Source organism: Hydra viridissima, unplaced genomic scaffold (genome assembly GCF_058129835.1).
Source record: "Hydra viridissima isolate aposymbiotic clone 2 unplaced genomic scaffold, HvirCarnegie_v1 scaffold_6, whole genome shotgun sequence".
Taxonomy (NCBI): Eukaryota; Metazoa; Cnidaria; class Hydrozoa; order Anthoathecata; family Hydridae; genus Hydra; species Hydra viridissima.
In genome coordinates this window covers 7,866,603-7,889,524 of record NW_028324305.1, presented here as the reverse complement: position 1 = coordinate 7,889,524, position 22,922 = coordinate 7,866,603, and the positions used below count along the sequence as shown (strand labels likewise).

At 29.5% G+C, this 22,922-nt stretch overlaps 3 protein-coding genes and 1 pseudogene across 10 annotated transcripts in view; 2 read left to right on the top strand and 2 right to left on the bottom strand.

The window, feature by feature from the left end:
• The first annotated feature begins 488 nt into the window (after positions 1-488).
• Positions 489-21,213, top strand: LOC145189978 (PMS1 protein homolog 1-like). Of its 4 annotated transcripts, none has more exons than XR_016453307.1 (14): positions 489-727; positions 804-1,487; positions 1,562-1,696; positions 1,785-1,846; positions 2,097-2,616; positions 4,227-4,346; positions 4,421-4,566; positions 4,681-4,785; positions 4,850-4,949; positions 6,468-6,539; positions 7,261-7,313; positions 20,480-20,569; positions 20,715-20,785; positions 20,891-21,213. XR_016453307.1 is itself a non-coding variant. In XM_090090251.1 (14 exons), the coding sequence occupies exons 1-14, from the start codon at positions 596-598 to the stop codon at positions 21,062-21,064; spliced, it is 2,454 nt and encodes an 817-aa protein (XP_089946377.1). In that variant the 5' UTR covers positions 489-595; the 3' UTR covers positions 21,065-21,213. The 4 variants fall into 4 exon arrangements, 3 of the variants coding, with proteins under 3 accessions (XP_089946377.1, XP_089946379.1, XP_089946378.1); XM_090090251.1 differs by having other exon boundaries at positions 4,860-4,949; XM_090090253.1 differs by having other exon boundaries at positions 4,860-4,949; positions 20,863-21,213.
• LOC145190308 (transformation/transcription domain-associated protein-like) overlaps positions 8,330-22,922 on the top strand; it is a 101,074-nt gene continuing 86,481 nt past the window's right edge. For all 4 annotated transcript variants that reach the window (XR_016453306.1, XM_090090249.1, XM_090090248.1 and 1 more), the window contains exon 1: positions 8,330-8,345. The gene's annotated coding sequence lies outside the window, so the exon portion shown is untranslated. The remainder of the gene's footprint in view (positions 8,346-22,922) is intronic.
• Positions 10,393-13,522, bottom strand: LOC149886853 (uncharacterized; annotated as a pseudogene). Its single transcript, XR_016453308.1, has 6 exons — positions 13,362-13,522; positions 13,188-13,245; positions 12,847-12,993; positions 11,298-12,691; positions 11,027-11,188; positions 10,393-10,894 (listed from the first exon to the last, which is right to left on the bottom strand). The product of XR_016453308.1 is annotated as an uncharacterized LOC149886853 (transcript).
• LOC149886852 (uncharacterized) lies at positions 15,357-16,018 on the bottom strand (the record flags this gene model as incomplete). Its single annotated transcript, XM_090090449.1, has 2 exons — positions 15,357-15,578; positions 15,800-16,018. Coding segments are annotated over 2 exons (441 nt in total), but the record flags the coding sequence as incomplete, so codon positions are not given.

The window sequence follows — 22,922 nt, the reverse complement described above, 5'->3', positions numbered from 1 at the left end:
TAAGTGATTACTAATAATTTTTAGTGATTAAATGATTATTAATAATTTTTCAACTTTGTGTGTAATCAGAGTATATTACTATGTAATATACTGTGATTACACACAAAGTTGAAAAAAGTGTGTTTTTCTTTATTCTTTTTATTGTTGACAAAACTTTATTATATTTAAATTGTTGAAAACTAAGCTTTTTATGGTTTATAAGATTTCTATTTTGATATTTAAGCTTTAAAGTTATTTTTATTTTGACAGTTGTATTAAAATTTTAAAAGTTCTTCAATAGCTGTAAAATATTAGGTAATTTTCTCATTAACTAAAGTATCTTTGGGTCAAAGGTAGATGTTTCTTTTAGCTTTTTAGTTTGTTTTATTGCTAGAGTGAAAGACAAAAGGTGCCACATTTCTATACACATGACATTAAACAATATTTACAATAAAAATATTTACAATTGGTATTTGTAGTTGGACTTAGATACACCTAGCTACAACTTTCTTTTTTTTTTTTTTTTTTTTTTTTTTTTGCTGTAGAAACAACTGTCATTTTCACTCATGTTTAACAGTTTTAATATCAAAGAATCAATTCAATTTTTATAGTCATAATGAATAAACTTCCTTTAACTACAGTGAGACTTATTTCAAGTTCTCAAGTAATAATTAGTCTGGTAGCTGTTGTCAAGGAGCTTGTGGAAAATTCACTTGATTCTGGCTGTGACAGCATTGATGTGAGATTGGTAAATAATTTTTAGTGTGGTTTTGAAATTTCTGACTTAATGTCTTTTCTCCTCTGTATTTAGGGTTTATTTTCAGGATGAAAATGGTTTATCAAAAATAGAAGTGCAAGATAATGGGCCTGGTATTCCCTCAGATGATATTCAATATGTTTGTAAGCAATATTACACAAGCAAGCTTAGAAATGAAGCAGATTTACTTAACGTTACACATTATGGCTTTCGTGGGGAAGCTCTATTTTCAATTTGTTCAGTTAGTGATGTTTCTATTACAACAAAAACAAAATTAGATCATGTCTCAACAACATACTACTTTTCAAATAATGGCGACATAATTGACTCAAAATTGACTCATCATAATGTGGGAACAATAGTAACTGTTTTAAAATTGTTCAAAACACTACCAGTCCGCAGGCGAATATATAAAAATAACCGTAAAGTTAAAGAAGAAATTAAGCGTATTGAAGAATTACTAATATCTTATGCTATAGTGCTTCCACAATTGCGTTTAACTCTTAAGTATGGTAAAACCATCATATGGAGAAAGGATCGTGCTGCTAATTGCTCATTAGTCCTGTCTGGATTATTTGGTTCTAATGTTTTGAATAATTTAAAGGAAGTTGAAAATCAGGATGATGAGTTAAAAGTAAAAGCGTTTATACCAAAAATTGATTCAGTTGCAGATGTGATCAGTAGAACTCTTGCTGATAGAATGTTTGTTCTTGTGAATAGAAGACCTGTTAGGTGCAAAGAATTAAAGTCTGTAAGTTAACTCTTTCAAGAATAAATGCTTCCTGGTTTTGGTCTAGTTTTTAAATTTTTATTTCTTTTTTCTAGCTATTAAAAGCATATTACAACGAATATTGTTACCAAGGAAAATATCCTTTTGCAGTTCTTATAATAGAAGTAAAACCTGATCAACTTGATGTAAATCTTGATCCAAACAAAACAGATGTCCTCTTACAAAATTTGGTAAGAATTTTTTTTAAGTTAACTGTTAAGATACAAAACTAATATTGTATTTGTATGTTCTTATTGTAACTATTTTTTTGTGTTCCAGGATGTTGTGTTAGAGAAACTGAAAATATTGTTAAATGCTGTGTATTTAAAAAACACTGAAAGGTAATGAACAAACTCATAAAGATTTGTGTTGCTGTTATAGTCAGGGATATCAATAGAAATTTGTATACTAGTACTGCCAGAAATGTCATCTTATATCATCTAAAATAGAAAATAAGAGTTTTTCTCTTTTCTAAAAGGAAATTCATAAAAGGGTTTAAATAAGAAATATATAACTTTGTATCACAAGTGATTTCTGTATTCTTCATTGCACATTTTCTTTAAACTACTGTTTTTTTTTACCAAACTTAAGTAACGAAACAATGACAGAAAAGATTGCTGGAAAAGAGACAAGCCTTGTTTTGAATATTGCTTCTAAGCAAGTTGATACATCAGCACATCTTCTAAATAAAGATTTTCATGATATTAGTGATTATCAAGATATTAGTCAAGATGTAAGTAATAGTGAGAAAGCTACAGCCCTTTGTCAAGTTTTTTCAGAAACTGAAACCCCAAAAAAAGATCATTTGTTATATTTAAATGAACCCACCTTGCCAAACCAAACAAAGAAGCCATACAAAGCTTCTCAGACAAAAGTAGCAAATGAAGAGAAGATAGTAACAGATGATACAACAGATTTTACAGCTATTGAGAAGTTTCACCATGTGAATGATGACTATCTTTTTGACTTTGAAATATCTTTTAACTGTAAAAATGAAAGTAATTCTCAACAAAAATGTACCAAAAAAGAGTGCTCTCCTCAACTGACTAATGGTGATTCTGTTAACTTGAATTTAAAGAAACGGAGTTTAGGCCAACTACCATTTGGAGCTGTATGTTTTTTTTCTTTATTATTATTTATGTAGAACTCATTACACTGTACAACAAAAAGTATTTTTAAAAATATAGATAAAAGCCAATGTCTGTGTTGTAGTAACTTGGCTATGCAGATTTTATAACTGAAGTCCTTTTTGGACAATCATCCACCCTTTTTTTTAAAAAAGACTGCACATATTTTAGTAAATTGTAGTTTTTCAGAAACACAACTACAAATCAGCGTTAGTGAATCTCTAGTCTACAATAAAGACACACTCATGGTATAACCGGTATAATACTGATTATGCTTTACAATCATAAAATACATTAATGCATTAAAATAAGTAGATGTACAATTGCATATAATGCAAAATTATAGTTCACAAAATCATTAGATACACATTACTTATATACAAATCTGCTAAGTTCTGAATATAGCATAATGCAGGTCATTTTTTGTCACCATGCTACATTAAAGATGTTTGACTTAAGAAGTTTGCTTTTATTCCACATCATGAACATCATGTTGCAGCATCCAACAAAAGTTGCTTAGTATTCCAGGTGACCATTTGTCTTTGTAGCATTTTTCCATTACAGAAATATTTTGGTGAAACCTTTCATTGTGCTCATCACTGACACTATCAATATACTAGCATATTACATTATATATCCCATATTAGCAGGGAAAATGTCTGTGTGGTATCAGAAAATAGGCTTTAAGGAGCATGTTGCATCCAAGAGCTTCATATGACAGCAGTAATTTATGAACAGGAACCATGTAGTTTGGGGAACAATGTTTTCTAATAAAATCTGTGTAAATTAAATGGAATGCTTTCTAAATGGCCAATTGAATCTTATCCAATATGTGTTGGAGTTTGTCATTATTGAGTAGCTACCTTGTTGCATAAAAATTCCCTCTTTGATATTTGTCAACCTCAAAGCAAGAAATTTCTGAATCAGGTATTTGAAAACCACACTTTCTTCATCAAGGGTCTTTTCTAACTGCTTAATCAAACCGAGTTTTATGTGGAGAGGTGGCAATATCACATATTGCCTATCAACTAAAGAACTGTTAGCTATGTTGCTTGTGCCTGGATCATCAAATATTTTTTAAAAAATGTGAAACAGTTGCAAGAGAAGCAAAGGGAAGTGGAATGGTTTTGTGAACTGTCAGCTGATTACATTTAGGGGTTAAAGAACAGCCAAATTATTTTTCAGCTGACTTTAACATTTAAAAGTAATTAGAAGGCTAACAGAACAAACACCTACACAATTTTTTTTTAATTTACCAAAGTGTGCAGCAAAAGTGTAATTGACATTCATACCAACTCACTCAGGACCTTTTACGTAAACATGTTAGGAAAATAAATGCTTGGGTTAGTGTTTGGGTTAGAGAAGGAGTTTGTCACATAAATTCTGATCATACATAGTGTGAATTGAAAACGTTTGAAGCGATAAAAAAATTGGTGGGTGATTGGCAAAAACAGGCTTATCATTTAAAATCAGCATAGTTGAATTGGTCTTTCTTGTATATTTTGGTCATTGTACAATGTTATTAGCTTGAATCAATGTGTTTAAAAAAATAACTTTCTTTTGTAATAAGTTGTGATTTATATTTTGTTGTCAGCCTGCAAGTGTGCTCAAACCAAAAACACGTTTTGAACATCCTAAAATTCATAATAAACAATTTTGTGAGAAACAAGAGGCAGCAGAGAAACAGGACATAACACATAAAAAAAAAAAAAAGGTATTGAATTCTTTATATATGTTTAACTTTTCTTGGCTTTTTCTTTTTTTATAAGGAGAATATTTCATCTTCAGGTTTCTGAAATATCCTCAAAAGAATCAAAAGAATTAAAATCAACTGAACAAATTAGGGAAAAAACTTCCATAAATAAAGCATTAAAACGAAATCGTGTGCCTGCAAATTTTTCGCTTAAAGATTTAACTTCAACATGTCTACAAAGGTTTTTTTTATTAGCTAAAAATTTTTATATTACTATATTCCAGATTCAACTGCTCATTTTGATATCATTTTATATCATGTAGGAGATGATATTTTTAATAACTATTTTTTTTAGACCCCCTGACATTGACCAAAAACTGACAATTGTGGGGAACTTGCCTAATACTTGCTTGTGGATTGCTGATTGGAAAAAACAATTATTTTGTATTGATAAAACCAGGTTGGTTCTTCATTATTAAAATGGTTAGTATTGTTTAAGATTTTTGCATTTTAGTCCCTAATAGTTTCTTACAGATTGTCAGAAGTACTGTTGTATAAAAAGATGCATGATAGCCACCAGCTTACACAAAAAAAACTAATTCATCCAATAAAACTAAGCCTTGAGTAAGTAATTATTATTTGTAGATTTAACTAATCTTGTCAACTTTTTTTTTCAATTTCATTTTTTTTTTTTTTTTTTATGATGCTTGCTATAAACATCAAAAAATAAATTGCTCACATTTTATATGGTTGCATTTTCCACTCATATGTTGAAACATGCAAGCAAATGACTTTTGGGGTTGAAACATGCTAACAAATGACTTTTTAATTTAAAACATGCTAATAAGTAACTTGCTGGGTTAAAGCATGCTAACATGGCTTATTGGATTGAAACATGCTAAAATATGACTTGTTGGGTTGAAACAACTGTAATGGCCTATAAGTTATAGTGTTTACAGTAGTTACAACAAACTTATTTTATTGTTATCTTTATCATTATTTCTTTTAAGAGATAGATAAGAGATACAATAACTATAAAAGATGGTTGCTTATCTCAGCACTTTGTTTTATATTATAATCTTCTATTCATTTATTAGGTAACTTTGAGAATGAAATAACTATGTTTTTCTTAAAATTTTTTATTTGTAAAATTATCAATAGTGTTAGTTAATTTAAATGTAAAAGTGATAGAAATTGCCGTCATCGTTTAAAACATTAAAAGACTTGATATTAAAAGTTAACAAAAATCATTTGCATTAAATTAAATTTTTTAGCTTGGTATTTTTATTTTTGTAAGAGAAAAATATAATCAAGACTATTTCCAAACAAAAAATCAAGACTATTTCCAAACAAAAAATCTTCTCAAATAATGTATGTTGAAACAAAATACTAAATGCATATACATCAAAATGTTTTTGAATCCAACTATTATTGCTGCTTTAGTTCATAACTATGCTTCTAATACACTACGCTTTAAGGAGTTGATTGATTAGACTGCACAAATTGTATTTTGTGATTAAGCTTTAAAAACTGATGTTTAAAAGTTACCTTTTGGAACATCTCAAATGTACCTAAGTTTTGGAACATCTCAAATGTAGCTAAGTTTTAATTTCATGTAGGAATTAAATGTTCCAAATATGAATTATGTGAGTGAAACAAAGATGAAGTTATAAGAGTTTTCACCGATAGGAATTATTTTGAACACAGTTTAGGAGAGTCAAATATAGTCAAACCAGAGCAAAATATATTTTTATATATTTATATATATTTAAAGTATTAATAATATATACATAATAATATATTTTAATAAACCAGTAAAGTGTTAATATATATTTTATAGTCTTTGAGTTAAAATAAAAGTTCAGTTAAGTTGTTTATTTCAGAATGTTTACTTTAATGCTTGATATTGCTGTTATATTTCTTCTGAAAAACATGTATCTTGAGCAATTTTTTAAGATGGAGCAAGTTTAATTTATGAAACACTGACTTACAGTACATATATTTTATGTGAAGTGTTTTAATGAATGTTTTTATTATTTTCTTAAAGAGAAATCAGATTTAAATGCGCAAGTTTGCTTTCATAACTGAATTGCTCTTCTGAAACTTTTTTTTTTTCTTCATCCCATTTTTATATTTGTTTAGATTCCTTGGTGAAAAAATATTTCAAAAACTTGTTTATGCTAACAATGATACTGAGAGTGGTTGTGTAGGAAGGTAAAAAGTTTTTTTTTACTTTGATTTTCTTTTTCTAATAGGTTCAATTTTATAGTGAGCTTGAAGGAAGCAGGCTATTCCAATTCAATACATATCTTTGAATGTATCTTTTATTATAATGTTTTTTTTCTACTGAATTTTTTTTTTTTTTTTTTTTTGCATACAGTGATAAAAATTGAAAGTTATGAGTTTATCAAGTTATTAGGTATGTTTATAATATTGGCTGTCGTAAAGAATGTTAGGAAAAGGTGTCATGAGCATTTAAATGACAGTGTTCAAATATTTTTATATATGCTTTAACAAGTATATAATATGATAAAGCTCATTTGGATTGAAATGGTTTCATAAGTTATTGTAATTGTAATAATGAGATTCTAAAAAGGATTTACCAGTGCACATAAGTGGGTGCAATTTTGTGCAATGATTTGAGGCCTTGGTTGAAATATTGCTGACAATATGGAGATGTTTCAACAAGCCCACGAAAATATTAAGATTCATCAACGTATCATCCCAATCCGAAGATCATCTTTTTCTTTTTTCTACTTTAATTTAAATTGAATTTATTTCATAGGTACATGACTAATACGCTATTATTTTATAGGCACATGACTAATACGCTATTATTTTATAGGTACATGACTAATACGCTGTTATTTTATAGGTACATGACTAATACGCTATTATTTTATAGGTACATGACTAATACGCTGTTATTTTATAGGTACATGACTAATACGCTGTTAAGCAATGGATTTTTGTTGCGGTACGTCAAAAGTAAGTGAAGAAATAACGAAGAACTTCATTAATTTATTAATTAGTATCGGATTTATTTTGATTATATTTGATTAAAAATTTTTTTATTCTATTTTATTTTATCATAAACAATCAATAACAGGTGCCGTTTTATTTCATCATAAACAATCAATAACAGGTGCCTAATTTTTGATTAAGTTCGAATCTTATTGATATCAGAAATGTATAAGTGTGGGCAGGAATATTTCTGCCAATCAGCCGTTGTTTTAGAACAATTTGAAATTTATATTTGCAAAAAATGTGAGCAAAAAAATATTGGACCAAGAAAAATTTGAGTTGAATTTATTCAGTTTATGTAAGTTTTATGATTGAAATTTCATTTATTCAACAATATGAAATGATAATAAATATAAATTATTAACATTATAATATGATAATAAATGTAAAATGATAGTAAATGTAAAAATATATAAATGAAATCATTTTTAGAATTATGGCATGTGGAAAGAATTGGACTACTGCACAAAGAAACTTAACAGTTGATTTAGTTAATCAAGGAAAAATACAACGAGAAGTGCAAATTTAGAGAAAAAATCTCTCATAACGTTTCAAACATAAGAAAAAGTACAATTTGATTGGTGCAATTGCTAATATTTCTGGAAAAGGTCCTAAAAGAAAGACTACTGAATCAATTGATGGAAATATTATCATTCAAGTGAAGAAAAATCGCTTCAAATCTGCAAAAAAAGTTATAGGTCGAAGAAAATCATAATATCAAGGTCACTCCACAGACCATTCGGAACAGGATCAGAGGTCAAGGATTTCAAGACCAACTAATCTGCAAGAAATTTTTTAATTAACAAACGTAAAACAAAGATAATCACTGAAAAATAAAAAAAGTAAAAAGATGGTGGGCGAGTTTTTTTAACGGCGAAGAAAGATAAAAAAAATAAAGAGAAACTTGTAAAGTTTTAATTGAAAAGCAAAGATTTTTTTAGGCGAAATAGTTTGTTAAAGAAAAAAAAACTACAATTTTAGTCACTGTGTATTAAGACTATCAAAATATTATAATAATTTGCATGAGATAATGCCGCCTAGAAAGAAGGATAAACTGAATAGCTTAGAACAAATGGTGAAACAAATGGCTGAGAAAATCAAAATTTTAAAAAAACATCTAACGAAGATCAAGAAGAAAGAATTCGAGAATTGGAAAGTCAGCAAAATTCAACGAAAATAATATTTTAGCTATCAACAACATTAAGAGTTGGGTCACCATTATAAAGAAAAATAAAAAAAATCCTCAAGAACAATTCGTAGTGGTCAATGCTGCTATTAATGAGCGAAATAAGAAAAGAACGAAAAATGTGATATCCTTGCTTGATTTAGCTATATGGTATAGCTGAATCAAACAAAGAAGCTCTAACTGAGAAAACAGCTGAGGATGAGGAGAAAGATGATAGTTTGAGAGCAGCTGGAAAAGTGATATCAAACCTAATTATATTAGAAGATTAAGATCAAACAAAGCTGATAAAAACCGGGTCCTGTTATGGTCGAATTGGAAGATTCTTTTTTGAGAAATTCGCTTTTTATTGGCGTCAAAGAATTTGATGAATGTGAACGGCTTTGGTAAGATATAGTTAGTCCTGATATGACTGAAGCTGAGAAGAATGTTAGACTATTAGCTGAGTAGAAAAATGAATGAATTAAATAGTAAATTAGCAACAGATTCACCCTTTCGATGTGGAATACGTGGCAATAGTTGTCAAATTTAGAAATGAAGCGTCAACACAAAACAAATAGAAAGAATTTAGTAAACACCTTATATTGTGTATATTTTAGGCCTTGGATAGAGTGCCGAAAGTCGGCACTCTAACGAAATTTGCTTATAGTGCCGGAAGCCAGTTTATTGGTTGAAAAAGTTACGTGTCAAAACAAATTCCAATTTCATATATTTTAAATTTCGATCATTTGGAAAATATTTGAACTATATATTTGAAAAATTTCATTTTATTCATACTTAAAAGATGTCAACTAGTTTTGCATGCAAAGATGCGTTTTAATCATTTGAAGATTTAAAATCAGTTATTAAGAAATATGAAGATTCTCGTTTTGGTGCAGTTGTGGGTTCGTGACGCCAAAACAATTGAAGCTGCTAGAAAAACCATTCCAAGAAAAGCTGCTACAATAGCTCCACAGATTACTAAAAAAAGTATTGTTGTATGGTGGAAGGAAATTTACAAATAAAGGAAATGGAAAATGTCAAACTTTGTTAGTACTTTTTTTGTTTTACAACTTTGTTATTATTAATGAAGGATTTATTATGAATAAAGGTTTAAAAAAATAAATTGATAACTTATTTATGCATAGGAAATAAACAATGTTCTAACTTAAATGCCTTATTTCATCAAAGGATAGCATATTCTTTTCATGAAAAAATAACCGGTTTTGAACATGTTTATTATAAAACTTATAAGAAAGAGTGTCCATTCTTCTTAAGTTTTAAAGCATCAGAAGATGGGCAAACATTAATTTTGCAAGATTTAAACAATGAACATAATCATGAAGTATCTGAAGTTAGTTATAACATTTATGATAAAATGTTCTAAAATATGTGAATTAAATTCTTGAAATTTTTTTTCATCTTTAACTTGAAATTTTCTTGAAATTTAAACTACACAAATTATTTTTAGAAATTATTATTTATTATTATTATTATATTTTAATTATTATTTAAATTATTTTAGAAATTATTAAAATAAAATTTGGAAAATGCCTTGAATATAATATTTTGAAAAAAAACATTACAATATTTGGATAACGCTCTTAAGAAAGTTATAAACCAAGATATAAATCAACCACTTTAAAAGCACAACATTTGTTTGAATTTAAAACATGAATGAAGAAGAGAAAACCTTGGTGGAAACTGCTTCTTTCTTTGTTGCAATCTGCCATACTCCATAGTTTTTGAAAGCATATCTTACTAACAATGCTCCAAACAATGATCTTAATGCTTTTAAAGAAGTGTTTCATATTAAAGAAAAATATCCAGAGCTGGGACATGCTCTACTCAAAACTGCACACAAATATTGCTACTTAACCATTTGCAAAAATGTTTGTAAAACATTTAAAACAGATCAGATACAAAATATAATAATAAAGTAAAACATTTAATACCAAATAAAATAAAACAAATTATAATTGTACATCATTCTTAAAACAGTTCAGCAAAAACGACAAAACCAGTATTTTGATTTAATAAACCAAGCCTCTTTCTTGCCTCTTTCTTGCCAACACATTTTTTGTAAAACCACAAAAGGCAGGAATCACACGCTATTGAGCCCCCAATGTCATTGCCCACAGATTTACATTTTCGGCACACTGCACAAGGCCAAATTTGTTGGTTATACTTGATATCAATTATTTCATTGAGCACTTTCCACCCATCTGAAGTAAAATATGATTGCAGAGACAAAGAGATCCAAGTGCACTTTCATTAAGAATTGCTGAAGAAATACAATTCACTCTTTTTTCTAATAATTTTTATAAGAATGCCAGAAAGAGCTTTCTGGACATCATCCGGTTTCAAAACCAACCCAGCATCACTACAACAAAAATATATAACTAGTATTATTAGATTGGCAGGAAGCAAAACGTTTGCTTGTACATTAAACTTAGGAAATATCAATGAATAAAATAAACTACAAGTTGTAGTCTACAAAATTGGTTATACATACTAGCATGTCTTTTAGACGAATGAAGTTTCAAAAAAGGTATTGGTCCTTCATGCAACTGATGTTGTCGTTTTTTTGGTAGACCAATAGTGGTTAAAGTGGAACCTTTAGGACGCCCACAGTGTATAGCATGTTTAGGCATGTGAATCCGTGCCAAGTGAGAATCTACAATAAAATATGGTTCTTGAAGTCTAGAAATAATTTACTTCTTGTTTTACCGATATTATCATAAACACATAGCAACAAGAACATTGCAACAAATCTATAATTTAACCTGCATCTGCATCACTCCTCTCAGATGTCAACTCTTCTTGCTGATATGGTGCTTTTTCTGCAATTTCAGCTTGCTCTGATAAAAAGTTGTTATTAAAAATTTCATATTGGATACCTATCTGTGCCACAGATATACTTTCTTTATTTAATACTTTTGGAGTTACTAAAGTGACTTCACTGTTCACATTTGCTGTACATCTCAATGAATTTATTGAATCTATGTAGGTAACATTTTTAGATGCACTCATTATTGAAGAAGTATTTGTTGAACAAATACTACCTGGTAAGGTTGATACATCAATACTAATAGGTAAGTCAATCGAATTACCTGTTCCAACTGTAGAAAATGTTGTTAAATTAACAGCATCGGAAACAACTAATTTTGCTGGTATTGATGATGTTCCCGTTTGTTTAGATATTTTTTTAGATATTACTAAATCATCTTCTTCAATAAGTTCATTAATTACCATGACCTTTCCATTTGTTCAACCTTTACTTAAAACTCGCAAAAGACTGAGACGTTGTTTAAATGTCTGACCTGAGGATTCAGATACAAGAGTAGCAAGAAGTGATGTCTCTTGTACAGTAAATGTTTAAACTTCTCATGCTGAGAACAAACTTTTACTTTTGGAGCAACATGAAAATCTATAGTTGCAGACTTTTCAACCATGACTGGGGTACCAAAGGCTCTTTGATGTCGGCGATAGTGCTGTAATGTCCACCTCATAGAACATAACTCAGTATCAAACAAATTTATCCCAAGCATCTGATGAGCTGCAAATATGTGATGACATGGTAAATTCATTGACTTTCAAAACATACAAGAACAAAAATTTGAAGTCACTGTATGAATACTTTCATGGCTGTTTGCTATGAATTGTTCACCTGGTAATAATGTAACTTCTTTAAGCACATCTGCTTTAGAACATGTCGAGCAGCAATGTCAAAACTTTTTTATAAGCTGCCTCAGCAGAATTGGGATCAAATACATCAACAGAAACTTTTTTGATTTGGAAAATTGTCTTATTATCCCTTTCATTACGCATAGATGTTAAAACAACATAGAATTTATCAAGAAATTCTTCTAATGAGCTGTTACAGTCAATAACTTCTTTTAACTTTCCATTGAAATTTTCCAGGCGGTTATTGGTGCTATTCATGAAGTTTCCACTGATAAATTTCAAACCAAAAACCCACTCATCACGAATATTATGCCAATTGTTGTTATAATAATCTATAACGGTGGAAGGAGCTGATGAAACAAATAGTCTATACAACTCGTCATAATTTTCCTCTGAAGTTGCATAAACTAATTTCTGAATAAACTCTAGAGATGAAATTTGTTCCCCACTAGTAATCCCAAGTTTGACAGTTGTAATTTCACGACTAAAAGTTCTGAAATACAAGATAATATCTGCTTATCAGAAAACTCTAAATATGTAAGATTCTGTAGATAATCGAACAAATTAAAAAAAAAATCCTAACTGAAATCTGAACAAGAAAATATTCCTTAATCAAATAATTATTCACATATCAATAATGATTATTACGGCAGGGTATGAAATAAACAGAGTAATAGAGAAACCCCTGGAAAAGCACCACGTAATACATCTCTCTCTGTAAAGTCTTTGTCTGTCATGAAGACATTTGTCTTTGGCCAAGAAGTATTATAACTCTTAAATCTTTCAATGAACCAACTAAAAATTACGTACAAAAGATTTCATAACTTTTAAACAATCTTTTTTCTATGTATATTTTTCTTTTTGAAAGAATTTTGTCTGGGTGTGTATGACTCAAGGACATCTAATACTGTCAGATTGTTTTATTTAATATTATTTTTATATGCTATGAAGTAAATACATCAAAGCCAGATATAGTTAATAAATCAAACCTTAGAGATGCAGCATCTTCACGTGTAAGCAAACCTACAGCAGCTATTTCACTTTCACCTATGAAAAATACTTCTAGTAACAAGCAAAATTTCAAAACTCTAACAAAAAAGTACAGCAGTAACCAAATTCAAAATTAGTACCTAAAGTTATATAAATAAGCAATCCAGACTTACCAGCTCCATCTTTGCATAGCAGACGAATTTCTAATAATTTATAAGTTGCATCCATGCATAAAAATTCAGGAACTGCATTGTAAGCACTATGCATAAAAATATCTTTGAAGAAAAGCCCTTGTAAATTATCTTCTGCATCTGTGAAAACATCTACATTAGCATCTAAAATGCATATATATATATATATATATATACATACACACACACACACACACACACACACACACACACACACACAGTACTGTGAATAAGTTTTAGCCCACTTATTAAAACTCGTGTTTTTTTAACAGATTTTGAATAATAGCTTCCGATTATTTTTTTTATATAAAATAATGCCTAACTTCAAACAATACTAAACACTATTTTAACAAACAAAACCAATATTTATCAAAATTTTGCATAGATATTTGTATTTAGATATCTAATGTGTTTATTTTTATTGTATGCTGATCTGAACCCAATTCGTATCAGCTCGTTTGTTTTTAGTTTGCTCTTGCATTTTTGTTTTTTTATTACTGTGAAGGCTTCATATTAGATGATAGCACAGTTTACAAAGATGCTTCATAGATACTGTGTGTTTAATATTATTTTTTGTTTTTTTAAGAGGAAAACTTCTTCTAATTTATGTTTTTTTTTTTTTTTGTTTTTTTTTTTCTTTTGTATTATTATTTTTATTGTTATTTAAGTAATAAAATGGGTAAAATTCCACTACTGGAATGTAAAAAAATTATCGTGCTTCATGAAGAAGGTTGTTCTCAACGACAAATTGTCCAAAAAACAAAATATTCAAGGACAGCCATTAGAAAAACTATAAAAAAATTTAAAAACACGGATTTCTTGAGGATAAAATTTGATGTGGAAGACCTCCAAAGCTTACAAAACATGACATAAAGTATTTAAAAAATATGTCTCTGCGAAATCGGAAAAAAACCTCTAGAGAACTAGCCCAAGACATTCAGGCTGCGACTGGGACAAGTGTTTCCTCATCTTGCACTCGACAACATTTGCTAAAAGCTGGGTTAAGAGGGTGTGTTGCAGTTCGAAAGCCTTTACTACGTCGTGGCAATATAGAAAAAAGACTTAAGTATGCAAAACAGCATAATAATTGGACGCAAGGAATGTTAAACCGTGTACTATACACAGATGAATCAAAATTTGAATTGTTCGGTAGTAGAAGACGGCAGTATGTAAGAAGAAGGGTAGGAGAGGCTTATCGCCCTGATTGTCTACATCCAACAATCAAGCATGGAGGAGGTTCTGTTTTAGTTTGGGGTTGTATTTCATCATCTGGAGTAGGTGATTTAATCAGAATTGATGGCAAACTGACAGGAGAACAGTATAAAGAAATTTTAAGACATCGTCCAATACCATCTGGAATGAGACTAATTGGTAACAATTTCATTCTCCAGCAAGACAATGATCCCAAACATTGTTCCCGAGTGGCCAAAAAATATTTACAGGACATGTGTGAGGAGGGAGTTCTCGAAGTAATGAACTGGCCTCCTTAAAGTCCTCCTTAAAGATTTGAACATTATCGAACATGTTTGCGATTATTTGGATAAAAAAAAGCTGAATATTACCCCAAAAATGTCGAAGAATGTTTTCGAATATTAAAAAGAGAGTGGGACAATATTCCTCAAAGTTTCTTTACAAATTCATATGAATCAATTCCCAGGAGATTCGCTTCTGTGATCAACGCAAAAGGCGGACATACAAAGTATTAATTGTTCTTTCTTTTTGTATCATATTTTATCAAATTATTTCTAGAAATTTTTGTTTATAATATATGTGTCTATAAACCTGATTTTTTTTACTTCATAAGTCCTTCATATTTTTACGATAAAATCAAAAATAATTATAAACTTATGGTGGGCTAAAACTTATTCACAATAATGTATATATATATATATATATATATATATATATATATATATATATATATATATATATATATATATATATATATATATATATATATTTGAAAAAGAGGATGCATTATAAGTAAACAAAAAAACTTGTTAAATTGTTTCGTGTATCACTTTTGTGTGCAGAACCAGCAATTTTTAATAAGTCACGAAGAGTTATAATTTTTCCAGTCTCCTTTGACAATTCACGTTGAAGTAGCTTTTTGTTAGCTTTTAAGCGTAACATGTTTTCTGCTTTTGCAATAGCATAATTAGGAAGTTTTCTTTGCTTTGGTAAGTGCTTATACAAAATCTATTTTTAAAAGAAATTATTTTATTCGTTATAATCAATTACAACATATAATCTGATATGGTTTCGTTATAATGCCTACAACATATAATCTAATATGGTTTCTAACCACAATACCTTTCCAGAAAATGTCAGTCACAAAATTTTTAAAATTAAATTGCAGGATATTTCAAGAATTTAATTCACATATTTTAGAACATTTTATCATAAATGTTATAACTAACTTCAGATACTTCATGATTATGTTCATTGTTTAAATCTTGCAAAATTAATGTTTGCCCATCTTCTGATGCTTTAAAACTTAAGAAGAATGGACACTCTTTCTTATAAGTTTTATAATAAACATGTTCAAAACCGGTTATTTTTTCATGAAAAGAATATGCTATCCTTTGATGAAATAAGGCATTTAAGTTAGAACATTGTTTATTTCCTATGCATAAATAAGTTATCAATTTATTTTTTTAAACTTTTTAAATATTTTAACGCTACTTCGCTTAAAAATAAAATGGACGAGTTTAAACTTTTGTGTGGTGATTTGAAGCCTAAGATTGTTGGAGTCACTGAAACTTGGTTTAAAGAAACGTCAATTATTTTCTTGAATGGATGATGTATAGATAGAAGCGATAGATCTGATGGAAGAAGAGGAGATGGAGTTGCCATTTATGTTGATGAGAGAATTAAGTCTTATGAGTCTAATTATTCATATTTCAGTAAGGCAAGCTCAAAAAGGTATGGAATGTTTTAATAATTTAGTCTGATAAGTACCTTATTGGATGTATATATAGACCAGATGGTTTTGTTCACATGCTTGATATTTACTTGGTATTCAAGAAGGCTGAATACCAAATAACACGTAGATATTCTAACATTTCAAAAAGTTAATGAGACCTCTAGTAATACGCTAGATCTATTGCTCACAACCAGCGAATCTGGTCTTTGCTGATATAAAAGAAATTGAATTTGACCAAGATTCGAAATATATATTTAATTACAGAAGAGGAGATTATGCAAGTGTATCTAGATTTTTTAAAAACGTATATTGGTTTAAGTGTTTTGAAAACATGCCGGTTCAAGAGATGTATGACCTATTTATATTTTATGTTACTGAAACGTGTAATATGTTTGTGCCGATTAAACTCGAAAAAACAAAGCAAAACTCAACTTTGTTCAACCTAAGAAAAATGATTAGGATGAAAAGAGAACTTAGATATGAAAATTGTGCATCTAATTAGTTAGATAAGAATTTAATTGAAAGATACAAAAAAGTATGTAAAGATTTGAAAAAAGAAACAAAATTTTCTAGATGAGTATAAAAAATGCAACTTGTTGATAGAGCAAAACATAATCCTAAATTGGTATATCAATATTCGGGTGATTTAAGGCCAGTCTGAGAAAATTTCGTTTTTTTTTTCGTGTTATTTTTGTTTAAACGCGTGTGACGTGCTTCACCTCGCGGGATTGATCGCATTAAGAATTAGACGTTAAGTATACCGTTATCAAAGGCCGACATTGTTTTTATAGAAACAACCGATAATAGATAAAAATATAAATCTATCAAATCTATTCATTCATATTTAACAAAAATAGTACTTTATTTTTATTAAATATAAATGATTATATTTACCTATTTAAAATGTGTAAGTTCTTATTGAACTTAAGGTTCGAAAATATTACATCCTTTTTAAGAATACTGCTCAGAAATGCCTTTATTAGTTCAACCAAATTTTTCTTAAGGAAAAAATTGGAAAATTTACTAGATCTTTCTTCGATACGAATGTGAAGAAACTGGCACTAAAAATCTTCATACTATTTTTTTTGAGAATGATGGATTTCTTTTAGGCCTCCTAAAACTTTAGCTTTCATATAAAAACACTTATAGAGTTAGGTAGGTAGGTAGGTAGGTAGGTAGGTAGGTAGGTAGGTAGGTAGGTAGGTAGGTAGGTAGGTAGGTAGGTAGGTAAGTAAGTAGGTAGGTAGGTAGGTAGGTAGGTAGGTAAGTAGGTAGGTAGGTAGGTAGGTAGGTAGGTAGGTAGGTAGGTAGTATGTATTTATGTATGCATGTATGTACCTCCAACATATACCAAGTATGTTACACAGAAAATGAATCATAAAAATTAGAAAAGATTAAGTGAAACATTAAATTCGTTTTTAAGTATAAGCCAAAAACAAAAAGATAAACAGCAACAAGACAACTGGTTTAACATATTTTCATGTAAAACTTTCAAACTAGAAAATGATTTTTGTTTTGCTTGAAACAGCTGCAAAATATTTAAAAATCTAAAATTTCATGTCAAATAAAATGTAAATTTGATCACATGGTTTCACCCGACAAAAAAAAAACTTAATTACGTTTATTGACTTTATTGCTCAAAGTGTCGTTAACGATGATTGCTTCTTTTTGTCGTGTTAGGGACGACGCCGGAAGTTTATAAAAAACGTCGGATTTTCTAATCGCACCACAAATCAGTAATTGTACAAGTGGATAATAACAATTATCGAAGTGTACTAGACTGAACATTACTGGAAAAGTTGTGCATAGAGATCATTTTGTTTATTTTTAAAGATATTCTTCTTTTTCAGAAAAGAAAAAATCTGTCATAACCCATAACGTCGTAAAAAATTAATATTTTAATTTTTAACAACTTTTGCCTGGTAACGTTCATTTTAGTGAACTGTTTGCCAAAAAATGTTATGCTCAAAAGAAATGTTAAGTATTGCAACCGAACACTCATAAAAGCGAGACATGCCTTAAATCACCCGAGTATATTAATAGACAGCAGAATGTTGAGAGTTCTATTATGGCGTTACAAAATTTTAAGGGGATATAACAAACGATATTAAAGAAATGGCTGAATTATTGAACAAAATGTTTTAGGATGTGTTTGTGATTGGAGTTTTGATTAAGTAGCCAAAAGATTAAACGCATTAGATATTTAAAACACAGGTGGAGCTGGTTTAATAAAATCCTATTGTATTAAAAAGTTGCGCGTGTTCAATCGCATTAATATTCAGGGCATTTTTTACAAACAGCCTAGCTGCAATACACAGTAAACAGAAGCTTGCCAAAACAGTGGAGATCTTCCAACATCACACCATTGTTTAAGAAAGGTGATAAATTTGATCCAGGCAATTATAGACCAGTATCAATCGTACCTGTTCCATGTTAAGTATTAGAAAGCATGCTTAGTTCATGTTTAGAAAAATTTCTGTATGATAATAAACTCATTCGCGAAGAGCAACATGGATTTGTGAAAAGTAGGTCCTGTACAACAAATCTGTTGGAAACGTTAGACTTCATATCATATTGTCTAGCAACTAACATCCCAGTTGATGAAATACTATTGGGTTTATCTAAAGCTTTTGACACCGGCTATGGTATTATAGGATGTTTCTAAGGTGGCTAAAGCTTTCTTAAAAAATCGTAGGCAAAGAATAGTTCTAGTTAAGTCTACGTCAAATTGGAGAGAAATCTTTAGTAGAGTTCCTCAAGGCTCGGTACTCGGCCCTTTATTGTTTTTTATATTTATAAATGACTTGCGTAAGTTGCTTTAAATTCTAACGAAAATGTATACTGATGATAGAAAGTTATTAGCCGATTTTTCTACAGAAGAAAAAGTTTTAAACTTACGAAATGATCTAGAAAATGTGAGTGACCTAGTAAATGTTTGGTGAAGTTTATTTTGAAGAAATGTTTAGTGATGCATTATGGTAATAATAAGTGTAAAGATTATAGCATCGGAGGAATCGTTTTAAAAACATCTGATTTGGAAAAAGATCTTGGAGTTATATTCTCATAAAACTATGAAATGGAAAAATTACTCACTTGCAGTTAGTGTTAATACAAGCTAAAATGGATTTATTAGAAAAAGTTCAACAGAGTAACTCTGCTGAATAGTGGGCTGAGAAAATTAACATACGAAGAACGGCTGAAGCGATTAAACGTTACAACATTAAAAAAGAGACGAGAAAGAGGCGATCTAATTCAGCTTTATAAATAATTCAATAATTTAAAACAAGTTCAGCAAGTAAAAGATTTCAAATTCAAAACAGAACGTTCAATAAGAGGACATAGCTTGCAATATGATAGAAAAATAACCAATTTTACTCCTAGGCACAATTCTTTTATTTAACAGAACATCAGCGAACTGGAACAATCTTCCTAGTGATCAAGGTAGTTAATATAAATGGATTCAAAGAAAAAATTGACTTATGGCTAGAGAAAAATTAAACGTAGAATAGGCTGTCAAAGTGTGGAAACAAACTCGCTGGCTTAGCCAGTTACAGCTTTTACCACCACCACTATTATATTATCAGTATTACATATTTTTGCTAATATGTCATTAGACTACTGGAAGGAAGTATTATGAAGCGATGAATCAAAATATAATCTAAAATTATCTGATGAAGCTCATGTTGGGCGAAAAAGTGGAGGCTTATGAATTATGGTGTATGGTAGGAAATATTATATTTAATATTGGAAACAATGCCACGACTTTTGGCAGCTTTAATCAAATCAAAAGGAGGTCCAACAGTAATTTTCCATATAAACTTTTTAAAACAAGTGATTTTGTCAATTATTTATTTGCCGTTGAAATAATTGCGATCTATCTTATAACAATCATTTTAACAATTTTTTTCAATAAATAAAAAAAATGCTAAAATGCTCTTGGTCAATTAATTTTTTTGCTCGCTGTTTAGTGTAGCTTGATATTTCGCCCCACTCGTTATACATACATGCATGCATACATACATACATACATACATACATACATACATACATACATACATACATACATACATACATACATACATACATACATACATACATACATACATACATACATACATACATACATACATACATACATACATACATACATACATGATATATTTGTTGTATTTAGAAACAACGGCTAAAGAAGATTATTTTGAATGTACACATATGAATGATGTGATTCCTGGCTACGGAATCGATGATTTACTCCAGATACTTGGTGCGTTATTTTTTATTTTAAATTGTTCTGATTTGCTGATAGTTTCATTATTGTCATTTTGTTTGTTGTTTGATAACTGCATGTTGTTTGGTTACTTTTGATTGTCTACATTTCTTCAAGTTTGTTAATGTTTTGTGTTGTGCAGATAAAGTGGATGTTTTTGCTGTTAATCCAACATCAAGTATAAGAACTGACAGAGCTTGCTCGTGGTTTAAGGTACTTTGTTAAGGTTATTCCACTTTATTTATTCCAACAAGTTAGATCAATCAATGTTAAATTCACGGCATTTTTAGAGCGAGGCAACTCGTCTTTTTATCTTAGAGCGAGGCGACTCGTCTTTCGCAGATCTCAAGTGTGTGCTCTTTTGAAGAATTTGAGATGCATTTTAATGATTGGAGTTCGGCAGATGATCTTGTTTGGCATAATAGATTATGTTTTCACGGAAGACCTATCGTAATGTACGTTCATACAGTTGACGACTCGACTACATCTTGATTAGTTCTTTTGTTGTGAAAATGTAATGCGGATTTTTAAATGCATGTTAGTTTATCATAAGAATCTGTTAAAAAATCCCTTTTAGCATTATTTTATTCATCTTTCTAAATTTTGTAATTTTTAAATATAAATAAAAAATGCAACATCAATTTTGTCTTAGAAATATAAGCTACTGCATGTTTGAGTTAAATGTATATAGCTTGCAGAATGTCGAAGTTGTTCCATTTTGATGAGTATTTATTTAACTATCTTTTAATGTGAATGAGCTACAAAAAACACTTACTATTAGTATTTTTAGAACTCTTAAAAAAGTGCTTAATAGTATTAAAGCCCAGAAGGTAATAGAGTCGACTCCTTAAAATTAAAGCAAAGAATATAATTTTAAACTGTGTTTGACATAATCGTATAACAGGGTGCACTGAAAACAACTTTTTTTAGAAATTCTATTTTCTCTCTGATTATTTATTGAATATTATTTTATAGCAATTTCGGTCATTTTAGTTTCATTTTTAACTAAAAAAATGAGACTAAAATGACCGAAATTGGGACAAAAATTACTCCCTGCAGCAGTTCTTGGCCAAATTAGACATAAATTATTAGAGTTTCTCACATTTGAAATTTTTTATTTCAAACAATGATTTGTAGCATCCTTCCTTTTGAATGCATTATTATTTGTCTATTAACAGGTTATTCTAAAGGACTTTTAGAATTGAACAGGTGCATTCACTACATAATATTAACAGACAGAGCAAAAATTGTACTTATTAGTGTTATAATGTGCCTTGGTGTTAAATATTGGCATATTTTTCAGACGAACACATCATACTATTTCTTTACATTTCACCACAAACAAAAGAAGAAACCGTTGTTGCAACTATTGCTCAACAGTGTGCTGCATTTTTAGTGGTGGCTGCGTCCGCTGTGAATTACTCCAATCAATCAACTCCCACATATTCTTTGCCATAAAACTGAGAGTAGGAACTTTGAACTGCCGCACAGTGTGACGAAATCCCGATTCGTGGCCAAATTTCCCAAATTACCTACACGAGGGTTTTCGAGGTCGCTAATTGCGAATCTGAGGTCAGATTTAAAAAATTCAAAATGGAGGCTCCAAAATGGCGGCCAAAACTGTTCATACTTTGAAAATATGAAATCTAATGAAGTTTGGTTTTCGAGGTCATTGCTTATGATTCAGGAGTTAAATTAGAGCAAAAACATTGTAAAATTATTTCCAAATTTACGCTATGAATAAAAAAACAGAAATTTGTAATTTTAGTTTTATTATATTTTTAAATTGGTAAAAGATTAAGTCACATATACGTAAAAAAATTGTTTATTTAATCCTAGTAACAAAAACACGTATGTCATATTCATCAATGTTCGAATCATTCGATTCGGAATCTGATGTTGAACCACTTCTATCTAAATCGGAATCGTTCCTTGTCTCTTGTCTGGTGACTTCAGTTTGTTTTAACACTTGTAAAGCTCCTTGATGTAGAGATTTTGCCGGTCTCTTGGGCAATTTCCTGATGCTCGAGAGGGGTTGTTAAGGTGGTAGACTGCTAAAAAACATTGAAAAAAGTAGTTTTTCAAAAGTTGATTAGTTAAAAACTTTAACTATTGCTGTTTTTAAAAACATACATATTATTTTACAAAAAAACATAAAAAGGCCTAAAAAAACAGTTTAAACTTAGTAGGGTGATTTTGCTTCCCCTAGCAACGCTCATAGCAACGTCAAAATAAGGCAATTTTAACTAAATTTTACAAAATCTAAGCACTCAAATTTTACAAAATCTAAGCTACTTCTTTGTTTTTTGTTTTTCTATGTTTAAATGACATGGTGTGAAAGAACAACGTT

Excerpts from the sequence above, each read along its gene's own strand:
- LOC145189978 (XM_090090251.1), top strand. The coding sequence starts at position 596 with ATGAATAAACTTCCTTTAACTACAGTGAGACTTATTTCAAGTTCTCAA. Across the intron at positions 4,347-4,420 it reads CACATAAAAAAAAAAAAAAG|GTTTCTGAAATATCCTCAAA; the intron begins GTATTGAATTCT and ends TTTCATCTTCAG. Across the intron at positions 20,786-20,890 it reads GAGCTTGCTCGTGGTTTAAG|AGCGAGGCGACTCGTCTTTC; the intron begins GTACTTTGTTAA and ends TTTTTATCTTAG.